We start from the raw sequence: 12,946 nt of genomic DNA, 5'->3' as shown, positions 1-12,946 counted from the left end.
TAATAATAATTAATTTGCCTATAGTTCTTATGACAATACACAGTCAGGCGGAGACAGCACATTCCACAAACACCACATAGTACATTCAGATTTAAAAACTGGCCCACTTTAAAAGAAAACTATACCCCGAACACTGTAGGTCTTTATAAAAAATATATTGCATAAAACAGCTGAGCTGTAAAACTATCATAGAAATAAACTTTTTCATAAAAAATATACTTTTGCAGCAGTATGTGCCATTGGGTACTCCTAAATAGAAACTTGCCATTTTAAGAATTAAGGGCCGCCCCCTGAGCACACAAACAAGCCAAGGCACATACATGCTAGGCCCCATCAGCCAATTAATGGACAGAGTTCTGCCTTTTACTCCCACACTTCTTCCTGTTATAGTTAAAGCTGCATTATTTCCTGTCAGCTGATCTCTGAGGGAGCACACAGACCATCACTAAATGGTGGCTCAAGGGAAAATACGTACAAGGGCAATATTTCCTGATATATATTCCAGTTTGGTGAGATACTTTAATACACTAGGTAATATGATATAAACAATCTGTTGGTTAAGTCATTATCTAGGGACAAACATTTCAAAGCTCTATTTTGGGCCATTACCAGGCTGCAAATGGAGACTGCCCATCACAGTATGCCTTTGCAGCACCTTTTTCATACTAGCTAAACACAAAAATCTAACAACTATCTGGTTGCCTTCTTTTTGCAACAAAAAGTACTAAATAATGAAACCCAGTGTAACAGTCTGAGCCCACCTTACTCGCCCCCATGTGCAGGACTCTACATGCAGAAATATCCAACCCTCAACCCCTCAGATGTGTCAAACTACAACAGACATTTAGGAGAGGGGGTTACCAGGGGTTGTATTACAAGATTAAGGGGGGAACAGGTTGGACATCCTTCACTTAACAAAAGATAACATGAAAAGCCATGGTTCAGCAACAGTTGCAGGGCCATTGTTTGCCTGATTTTAATGAAGCTGCTTCTTGTAATAGACTCAAAAAGTATTTTTATTGAATTTCTTGATATCTTCTCATAGTAAAAAGATGAAAGTAAAAGACAAAAAAATTGATTTCTGTGAACTACAGTCCCATTGTGCTCAGTCCCATTTTGTCCCCATCCCAGGTAGTGAGTTATAATATCCCTAAAGCTTTGCTATTCCACAAAGGAAAACAGCAATGTTGTCAGTGAATTTCAGAGGATGTGTTGGTATTTAAAGTCATCTGTTTCAGTTGTGCCAGCAGCATCTTCTCCTCTTCGGAAATATTTTCGTCTTTGGTCTCCCACCTGTTTCATAAAACAAATACAATAAACATAAATGAATCTGCTCCTTTCTATCTGTTCAATGTGCACTTCCCAAACAAGCAACAATGTGTCATGTGGTACCCATAGAAATGTGTCATTTACTGTAACATGGGGGAATTTGGAACATAGCTAATAATGATGTTACATTTCTATTTTCCCTAATGCATTATCCTCGGGATTTTAGGGAAAGACGAAATGAAGAATGTACCCCGGGCCAATGCACCTGCAACTGCAGGGTCTGCTTCCTCTATAGTTATACCACTGGGCTGCACCTATTGTCTTGTATTTCCTCTATAGACTTTTTAAAATCATTTAGAAACCCAAGAATCACTAGTTGCATCTAAGTATCAAGGAGACTATCTCTACGAAACCTTTTATCAGAGGTTGTCTCAGTCTCGTATGATTAAGTGCCCTGTGCAGGAAACGCGTAAGGCTATGTCTACTGATGGTCCACAATAAAGTTTGCAATTCTTTGACACAAGCTTGTTCGTGGGATCCATGAGTGCCTGCTTTTTTGGTTGTAGCCTCATTCTAGTAATCAGAGAAGAGGATATAAATCGCCAAGAGAGTCGGGAGTTGAAAAGAGAGAGGGAAAGGCATAGATATGGGACTGAGTACTGCTGCCTGTGGGGGTGAATACCTTACCATATACCTTACTGTCACTGATATTTATGAAAGTACTCCTGTCACATTATGTTTCATTTATTTCTAGTTTATTTCAAAGCCTTATTAAGGTCATTACGCAATAAACATGAAATCCATAGCAGACAGATGTTGCAAGTGACTCCACTTTACATCTTATATGTCCATGATAAATTCTTTACAGATTTGGTTGAATCAGATGATTTTAATCCCAAAATAACTCTGTGCTATCTGCTCACTAACAGGGATCATGCAATGTAACAATGGCAGCAGGTGCTCCAAATCCAAGCAGTCAGTTTGTGATTTACATAGAGGAACATTCATGGACTAAATGTCTCCGTTACAGTGTCGTCTCCTGGACAGTAACCTCTTGGGTGATATTATCTGAACACTGAGAAGACCTAATTGCATTCCATATTTCAATATTATTTTATTTCTGAGAGACTTCTGTTACAACATGAGAAATGGCCTTGTTATTTTTTTATTGAATCAGCTTGTTCTACCCATGACCTATGGGGACCATCAAGCTGTCAGCAGGAAACTGGGTACAAGACATAAGCTGGGTGTGATACAAATGCTGGTAAAATGTATATACTGGCTACAAGAAAGGTCAGTTTATACTAAGGGCAGGATCCCAGAGATGGTTATACTAAGGGCAGGATCCCAGAGATGGTTATACTAAGGGCAGGATCCCAGAGATGGTTATACCAAGGGCAGGATCCCAGAGATGGTTATACTAAGGGCAGGATCCCAGAGATGGTTATACTAAGGGCAGGATCCCAGAGATGGTTATACTAAGGGCAGGATCCCAGAGATGGTTATACTAAGGGCAGGATCCCAGAGATGGTTATACTAAGGGCAGGATCCCAGAGATGGTTATACTAAGGGCAGGATCCCAGAGATGGTTATACTAAGGGCAGGATCCCAGAGATGGTTATACTAAGGGCAGGATCCCAGAGATGGTTATACTAAGGGCAGGATCCCAGAGACCCTAGGAAAGAATATCCAAAATCTGGTCTGGAAGATTACAGATAAAAATTTGCAAGAGCACAGCCGCACTTGCAGTCGTAAATGAGCCCTATAAAGTTAACCTTTGGTGTGTGTATAGCATGTGGTACCTATAAAGGGAAAGTGTACTAGAGCTTGCCTAGCTTATTAAATTACTTGGTTTGCCATTTTGATTCTTCCTTTAGAAGTCTCAGCAGATGAAATTTTGTGTTGAAAACTTTGTCAGTTGCAGTTAATTCTACCTGTGCATTAACCACAATCATGCAGGGCCACAGCCTATGAGTTCAGCTGCAGACAAAATGACATAGCTGGAAGGGCACTGGGCCTTGTCTTTCATAGAACGTATTCAGGCCCTGGCATGTCAGATTGGCTATGGTGCCTCCACGTTGGTGCCCACCTCTATGTTGGTGGGTAGGCTCAAGGTGGCAGAGGCAAGATTTAATAGCCTCATGGCCGCTGTTCCATACTTTAAACCAGACAAATGGACTTGCACTTCTGCCTCTGCTCATAATGAGAACAGGGTGAATCTTGGTCTGTAGAAAGTCTGTGTCTGTCTGTTCAGACAGCTGCAGAGGGAGCTACTCTCAACAGTAAGAACCAAATGGCAGTTCTAGCTAGATCTGAGATATATCATGCTGACAGGCTGTGTTCCGCAGCTTGTCAGCATGTGTGAGAAAGGTGAATCATTTATCTGCTCTGTCTGGGGGGAACTAGAACTCTCTGATGCAGTGCTTCAGATACTTTGACTAGAAAGGTTCATGCAGGGTTTCAGCTGCTTGTGTTGTGGCTCCAGTTTTGTACCTTAAATGGAATTTCAGCTGTACAATGCCTGCACTCTTTGGGCATATACACAAGGGATATTCTCACATGCACTGAATGTGAGCTGAGCTGCACTGAGGCTTTTTACATTAACAGGAAATCTACCACTTCTAGGGATCAGTCCATAGACTCACTGCAGCCCCCTCAGTCTGGGTCTATATGTACTGCTAATCTATAATTCTACTGTAGTACACAACTATTCATATCATTGTAACGGACTAAGAAAGAAAAAAAAAATCCATCCTAAACACTTATTTATAGCATCAGCAAACTATTTCTGCCTTCCCTATATCGCTAATAACAGATGCAGGGCAAGAATGAGCTGATCCACTGGCTTATGTTGGCTCCTATGTGTGCATTAGAAGGCACTGTATTGTCCTGGGTCCATATAAGTTTTCATGCTAAAATAATCCATGTGTACCACAAGGGTGACGCATTACCTTTCGGTGCAGAGACATGAGCTAGCAATGGCCAGTGGATCTTCTGATTCTCCACTTGCATTTATTCTCAGACCATGAATCAGCCCAGTTTGGCCATAGCCTTATACTCAGTTATATTACTCAGACATAAAACTTATATAAGGTAAAAAGTATAACAAACATGAATACTGTGCCACAATAATATTACCCAGCTTGCCAATGAGAAAGCTGCCAATGTACAGTATAGGAGGCTGTGGCATGCCCCAGTTGTAGTCAGGGGGCTTAATTTGAAGTTACCGGTTCCACGAATTCCACGAACAACACATATTTTTTGCACCCCCACTTGTCCGATCTGAACTGCTCCCAACCCACAAGCATGTGCTTATATATCACGGGACAGGGAAATTAGATTTTATTTCTCCTGCCCCCCCCCCTCATTCACAACCAAGTCTTCTCCTTGTATAGTTACCCCACTTGCTGTTGTGCTGCCATGTCTCCCACACTCCTCAGCAAGCAACCAATAAAACCCAACCCCCTCTACAAAAGAGAATAAATAATTCATGGGAAATAAAAAAGGAATTAGAAATGAAAAATGAAAAATGAACGAAACATTTCAAGAAAGATATTAATACATACAATTTAAAAAGTAATTGTCCCTTTAATCTTAAATTCCAGTTATAAGTGAATTTGGGATGGAACATCTACTGTCTGCATAAAGGAATCTCAGTATTACTTCATTGCTATGTATTTGCATACTAAAGATGTAAAGGGTAACAATGGGAACAATTATCTCGCCGGCTCTCCGTTTTACTGGATTACTTAGGATTACTCAATGTCATCAGATATCATTCTGGATGCAATTTGTAAAACAGTGTGATAAATAGCAGGGAATTATATTGTTCAGGTAGAGATAAAACAGCCAGTTAATAGTTCATTTCCCGAGCGTTTCAGCCGTGCCCCGAAACCATTTAACAAAGTCAGTCTTTACATCAAGCCTGTGAAATGCTAAGATGTTCCACTTTCATATTGAAATCATAGAGAGATCACATTTCGGCAAGCTGAGCGCGGCACCTTGTTCGCTGGCAGAAAATGCAATTTGTAAAGCGAAAACAATCAAAAGGTTGGGAAAAGATGATACTGTTGTTGGCCATATGGCATTATCAGATTGTGGATTTCTGAGAGCTTATGTCATTACCTCAGGCATGTATTTATCAGGGCGCCTGAGAGAGGGTGCTGCTGCTGCGGCTGCTGAAAGAGGCATCTAATTGCACCGCCGGTGTATAATATTACTTACCTATTTGTTATCTTCTCTCTCAACAATACTTGGGAAAACAGCTTGTCATATTTATGACACCATCTGATAGGGATTTAGCTGCCGGGAAGCCAAAGGGATCCCACTGCAATACCAGTTTTGCTTGCATCAAGTGGATAACAACATAATTATAACTGTTTTAATGATGAGACTTTAGTTACATATTGCTGAACGATGGGAAAAGCCTTTATTTTAGCATGAAGTGTAGAATGAAATATTATTCAGCTTTCAAATAATATCCATTGGAACCATGTAATATTCATAGAAATTTGGCTTATGGGCAGTTTGAATATTTCATAAAATGTCTTGCAGTGTTCCCCTATGGTTGCAGCTAAGCTATAGCCTGAATGTATAGTGTCACCATACAAAGACAAGAGGCCTTCTGCACTCACTCATATTAATATTTATATGACACTGAGACATTCTGTGCATTAAGCTATTAAAAATGCCCTACCCTTTAAAGATATTCTGTTACTGGAAAACATATTTCTTTCAAAGTGATTCAGTTAATGGCGCTTCTGCGGCAGAATCCATTTTTCAAAAGAGCAAACAGATTTTTTTTTACATTTAATTTTGAAATCTGACATGGGGCTAGACATATTCTTACTTTCCCAGGGTGCCACAGCCATGTGACCCGTGCTTTGATAAAATTTCGTCACACTTTACTGCTGAGCTGCAATTTGGGGTGATATCACCCCCCTTTTTCCCTCAACAGCCGATCAGCAGAACAATGGGAAGGTAAAGAAAACAGCTCCATGACACCTGTATTGCTAAAAATGTTCCCATACCCCAACTATTGGTAGATTAAAGAATAGCATTCAATAGTAAAAATCCAAGTCCAGTTTGGGACTCCTCCAGTTACATGGGAGTAGGAGAAACAATAGGTTACCTGAAAGCAGTTCTAATGTGTAGCGCTGGCTCCTTCTGAAAGCTCAGACTCAGGCACAATGCACTGAGATGGTGCCTACACACCAGTATTACAGCTAAAAAAAATACATTTGTTGGTTCGAGAATAACATTTTAAATGTTAGAGTGAATTATTTGCTACATATACAGTGTAATTTATAAATAAAAAGAATACAATAAATATCCTGACAGAATCCCTTTAAATAAAACAGTTATTAGTTAATGGTAAGCACAACTATGCTACAGTTTATACAGGGGCAGTTGCCAGCTCCATGTTGTACCTCCCATCATTCTCAGCTGCAGTTGGGTGATCCCAGTGGGGCCAATAAAATGGACAACCATTTGGGAGTTTTAACCTTGGCAGAAAATTGCAGGTAACACTTAGTCCCTCCCTGTGATATATAAAATGTATAATGAAGCAGTAGAATTCCTAATGAATCGGGTTAAAGTGAGTGTAGGACTGCCCAGAATGGGGATGACTTAGTAGCCAGCTCGAATATATTGCAATATATGGACAAACAATCCCTGCTTTATTTAAAAGGGACCTGTCACCCTAAGAAATAACTCCAAATTATTTTCTATATTGTTAGTTGAGCAAAATAAACTTTACTTACTCTATATAAATAATATAAATCTTGTTTCCTTCAGTCTTGGAATTAATCAATCAAAGCAAGCAGGCAGCCACCATTTTGTGGACACTGTTATGAAGCCAAGCTTTGTATCTTGCCAAAAGGCAAAAATGAATTTGGGTTTCATGTTTAATTTGAAAAGGACTTTTATTATACAGCTTTTTTTGTATGGGTGACAGGCCATCTTTAAGTGGAGGACACTTTATTAGCTAAATGCACAATATGTATTCATTTCTTTGATATATTGATGATGGACGGGGGCAGGGAATCTCTTGTTGTTGTCTGTATGAATTTTGTGGTCACAGCCTCATTGCACCACCACCTAATGGTTTAGAATTGTTTAGTGGTTGAGCACAACTTCCCCCGCAGACAGCTACCAGAGGTGGGTGCAGTTTCCCATATTAGTTACCTGGAAAGCACTGTAGCACTGTATACTAAAGCATCCCAGTAGTTTGCTGATGAGGCAGGGGCTTGCCTCCTAGTGGGCCCCAAGTACAATATGCTGCGAGGCTTAGCAAAAAAGACCTAATTTAAAAATGTACCCATAATTGCCTTGCTGTAGAGATCAAGTCTATGTTACTGTTATGTTGGTAGTATGAATTTATTAATCTGCCCATTTTTTGTATCTGAGTTCCCTATTACCTATTGGTTACTCTTCTAGAGAACTGATAGCTCTGTGGCAAAAGAGCACCTCAATGGAGAAATGAGAAATGCAATGACTATGGGCTAGGTAGTGGTACTATATTCTACAATTAATTGTTCCTAGAGTGACTAGTCAGGGCTAGTTAGTAGAGGAACGTGAAGCTCTACTGAGCAGTATAAAAAAGCAGTACCTATGGTGTTTTTCATCAGTCTTGGGTTTCAAGTATGTGGAGGTAGGGTTGTGAAGAACCCCAAATGAGTTCACCTAGAACTGCATTTAACTTTAATAATCTGGTGCTCAAATGAAAGTGCATACAAGATGATGTGTGTACCCTGCCTACAACAGTGAGGGTCCCCCTGTGCTCTACTGGAGTAGCCAGGGACATGGACAAAACAGAGCTACAGATCTAAAAGTATTACACTCACAAGCCCAAAAGACGTCACTATGTGGCAATGAAGCTGCCACGTGGGGCTAATCTAAGCCGAATGTGTGGGGCTGGAATTTGCACAAAGATAAGTGAACAGTTACTGTAATGAGCACAATCAATATAGTTAACTAGTATCTTTCCCTCTGCTTACAGGGCTTAATTCACATCTTATTTCATACTAGCGTTGTTGTATACCCTTTTTACCTATATATAATTAATTACACAATTATAAAAAAAACCCTTACTAAACATCTAAAACAAAGCAATTGCTCACAATTAAATAAAGGCAATATCATACATTACAGTAGTTCCCAATACTCACAAATGCACCCTGCCCATATAAAGCCTTATTTTTATATGAATTTCCATATAAAATCTTTATGCAGCCACAAGCTCATTTCCGTTTTTCTCCATTCTTTATGTATTTTTATTTGGTGGAAGTAGAAGTGGAAGGCAGGATTTCTGAAGCATTCGGAGCTTTCAGCTTTTGTCACAGACTTGCATTAATTTGCCATCTGTTGGCTTCCACTCATTTATTTACAATAATTGCTGGTCATTCGTCTCTGTGGTTTGATGAATCACTGGGAGAAAGGCAGCAATATCAAATGGATTATGTATGACGTTTAATTTGTGCCTGAAATCATCCCAATAAGCAAGTTAATACCAAAACCCTGTTCATCACCACTGCTCGCTTCCATTCATACCTTATAGAATCTATGAATGGTTCTGACTCTTCTTTTTTCCAGTAAGATTATGATATTATGCACATGGTATCCCTGTCGTATCCTCATTTTCAATTCAGGGATCCACATGCAAATATTAAATATGAAATAACAAAGATGAGCGAAAAGACCTCCCTAATGACTCCCATTGATTACACAGGGACAGGTGTCTCTTGCCAGGGAATTAGTGTTGAGCTGCTCATTTGTCATCTTTAGTTGCTTTAACGTTACACTGCTCCGGCTCAGCACTATTTATGAAGAGCCGGGACAAAGGTGGAATTCAGTCAGTGCCAATCCAGGGCACATTCTGTCCCATATTTACTACATATACTGTATGTGGGGAGTTGGGGGTGAAAGAACTAATGGTTAATTTATATAGTTATTCTCTGTAGGGCTCTAAGTGCTTTGCACCAGTGGAACAGAACTATTTATTAACATTGGAGACAAAGATCACCAACAAGAAAACAAAAGCAAATATCAGATTGGTTTCTATGGGCAATATCACCAGAGATGTTTGTCTCCAATATTAATAAATACACCCCTAATTGTGCTCTGGCACCGGAATGACTTATATAAGGTCAGGGGGAGCGAAGGTCAGGCACTACTACAAGCCTGGGAATAGGCACAAAGCTAATAGTGATAGAAATGTCTCATAATTCCCTTATTAATCATATTATTCTTTTGTTTGTTCTACTGCAAAGGGTTTGCACATAATTACACACCCAATTTTACTATATTTTACAAGATTTTTTTTTTAGTTTATTTTCTGTTAAATTAGATCATTAGATTTTAGACTTCTTGGGTCGTCTTCTCTTATCACTCTCCTAGCTAAACACATAAAGACCATATAAAGCAGCAATATAGTAGATAGAAACAAGCATTCAAAAATGAAGGGTTGATATAAAAGTATCAATATAAATAACATAAAGGGCACTCACTAAAAAAGTCTATGACCTGGGTGCGGAGTTATAGTTAAGCAACACTGATGCACCAATAAAATTTATTATATTCTATCGATTTGAAACCCTGGCAGTGCTGGTATTTTTTGTATATATTTATATATCTTCAAAAGGACCCACACAATTTGCAGTAAATCAAATCATCCAACGTTTAGGGCTTTTCTTAATGATGGGCTAAAAAGTTGGATATACAGATGTACAAAATAAAACCCACTTAAATCAATGCAAATTGAAGATTTCTGCATGTCATTTTGACCCTGCTGTTCGTGCGGCTGCTCAACATACTGTATATATTATATATATATATTCCTGATAAAGGCTGGTTTGTTACCTGTTGTGCACCTCTTTTTGTATTTTATATATGTGTATATGTGTGTGTGTGTATATGAACATTTCTTTTAAATGAGTTAAGACCTAGCTTGGCCACAGTTGAATCCCTGAATCTATAGTACATGTGCACATTTGTGGACTTGTCTCATTTTCCTCCCATGTACCCCCTGTTTAACATGTGCTTTAATATATGGTTTTTGTGATTTCTTGAGCTAAATAAAAAAGCCACTCTGTTTGGTCCTTGGGCAGATAATCTCCCTACATACAACAGACTATGGCTTATCTGTAGCACTGACAAACAAGAGGTGAAGGCCAGGGAGGTGTTTCTGAGCATTATTATGACAACGTATCTATTTGCTGCTGGAACAGCAAGTTGTGCTCAACCTAAACATTATAAAAGGGTGAGTTCAACATTACATTAAGTTTTAGTATGATGTCAACACTGATAATTCAGTTAGCAATTAGTCCTAATTTTTTATGGTTTATGAATTATTTTGATGTTTGTTCAGTAGCTTGTGTGGACTGTAGCCTCACAGACAATAGTTACATTATAGTCTTACTGCACTTGGAGTTTGAGTTGTTGTAATTTTAATATTAACATCAACACTTGCATATAAAAGAATATATCTATTATAAGCCATTATTAAGATGTTTTAAATGCATCAATAGCCACTCTGTACAGAAATAAATTCATTGCAATGATCCAAGCATCATCTTAATATATCAGGCACACAATAGCCGGGGGCACTCCGCAGGGATCATTAACAATCAAACGACATACTTTATGGTGCCTGGAAGTGATTAATATCTTCAGATATATCAAATCTATTAGTATTAAATAATTAAGACATGAACATTTGTAAAGTGCAACTTAAGTTTTAAACAGGTGATAATTCAAATAAAAAGAATTGTTGCAGTAATTAAAGGATCAGTAACACTGTGTATGTATATATATATATATATATAATTTTTTTTAATTAAAAATGTCAATATTCAGTCAAGTATATACAGATGAAGTGTGGGATACTGTAATATACTCAATACAATAATCCAATCTGGAAGGACCCCTGCATGTTAACGATAATATCATTAAAAAAGTATGACTTTTTCCTGATACGTTCGTTATTCCACAAAAAAGTCGTACTTTTCGTACTTTGCGCAATGATAACGAAAGTGTCATTATTCATTTATCTATCTTTTGGCCAGGTTGGAGCTGCAGAGTGCCATTGAGTCCTATGGGAGACTTTCCTTGGGCCAGGTTGGAGCTGTAGAGTGCCATTGAGCCCTATGGGAGACTTTCCTTGGGCCAGGTTGGAGCTGCAGAGTGCCATTGATTCCTATGGGAGACTTTCCTTGGGCCAGGTTGGAGCTGCAGAGTGCCATTGCGTCCTATGGGAGACTTTACTTGGGCCGGGTTGGAGCTGCAGAGTGCCATTGAGCCCTATGGGAGACTTTCCTTGGGCCAGGTTGGAGCTGCAGAGTGCCATTGCGTCCTATGGGAGACTTTACTTGGGCCGGGTTGGAGCTGCAGAGTGCCATTGAGCCCTATGGGAGACTTTCCTTGGGCCAGGTTGGAGCTGCAGAGTGCCATTGAGCCCTATGGGAGACTTTCCTTGGGCCAGGTTGGAGCTGCAGAGTGCCATTGAGCCCTATGAGAGACTTTCCTTGGGCCAGGTTGGAGCTGCAGAGTGCCATTGAGCCCTATGGGAGACTTTCCTTGGGCCGGGTTGGAGCTGCAGAGTGCCATTGAGCCCTATGGGAGACTTTCCTTGGGCCGGGTTGGAGCTGCAGAGTGCCATTGAGCCCTATGGGAGACTTTCCTTGGGCCGGGTTGGAGCTGCAGAGTGCCATTGAGCCCTATGGGAGACTTTCCTTGGGCCAGGTTGGAGCTGCAGAGTGCCATTGAGCCCTATGGGAGACTTTCCTTGGGCCAGGTTGGAGCTGCAGAGTGCCATTGAGCCCTATGGGAGACTTTCCTTGGGCCAGGTTGGAGCTGTAGAGTGCCATTGAGCCCTATGGGAGACTTTCCTTGGGCCAGGTTGGAGCTGCAGAGTGCCATTGAGCCCTATGTGAGACTTTCCTTGGGCCAGGTTGGAGCTGCAGAGTGCCATTGCGTCCTATGGGAAGGCTTCCAAAATCATGCACAGAAGGTTCAAAGTCAGAAAAGGTTTCTGCGCCGTTTAACTTTTGGATCGTAACCACAATATTTTCATACGTTCAATAAACTAATTTTCGTGACATTTTCGAACATCAGAAATTATCGTGGTTGCATCTAATTTTTTCCAACCGTACTTTTAACAATCCAAAATTTGTGCTTTGATGACTGGGCCCCTATGTGTAGATATATAAGGGGACCATATATTATATTGCTAAATACACAAAATACACAAAATGAAAGGATTATCATTTCAGGGTAATATGCTTCCCTTTGTCACAATAACCTGACCTACAATAAACTCTGATGCTTTAGCCAACTGCAGCATAGCCTGATATCATTGTAGGTGTGACCCTAAATAAAGAGCTATTTATGGCAGACAGTATGCACTAGGAAGGAATTGCTCATCATTTGCTCATAAACACCCATACACCACACACAACTATTGGGGTTCTATTTCTTTTAACAATTGACCTGCCATTTTACATTTTCTCATTTCAAACTTAATTGCAGAAAAAAACCCTGTTTTATTCGAAGAGGCTACACTGAAATATCACTGCCCACTTGAACACATCAGATCCTTCTAGCCATGGTCAGGGATGATACTTCAGCTAACTATATATTATGCTCTCTATATTCTCTTCGAGTGGTAAATTCCCCAAGG

General features: G+C 39.8%; 1 protein-coding gene across 2 annotated transcripts in view; it reads right to left on the bottom strand.

The window, feature by feature from the left end:
• Positions 1-995: 995 nt before the first annotated feature.
• The window catches only part of kiaa0825 (uncharacterized protein KIAA0825 homolog), a 175,586-nt gene continuing 163,635 nt past the window's right edge, over positions 996-12,946 (bottom strand). For both annotated transcript variants that reach the window (XM_002933436.5, XM_018090791.2), the window contains one exon: positions 996-1,293. In XM_002933436.5, the coding sequence (XP_002933482.3) occupies positions 1,191-1,293 (103 nt within the window). In that variant the 3' untranslated portion in view covers positions 996-1,190. The remainder of the gene's footprint in view (positions 1,294-12,946) is intronic.

Source organism: Xenopus tropicalis, chromosome 1, assembly GCF_000004195.4.
Source record: "Xenopus tropicalis strain Nigerian chromosome 1, UCB_Xtro_10.0, whole genome shotgun sequence".
Classification (NCBI taxonomy): Eukaryota; Metazoa; Chordata; class Amphibia; order Anura; family Pipidae; genus Xenopus; species Xenopus tropicalis.
Note: the sequence above shows the minus strand (reverse complement) of the source record. Positions and strands in the feature narration are given on the sequence as shown.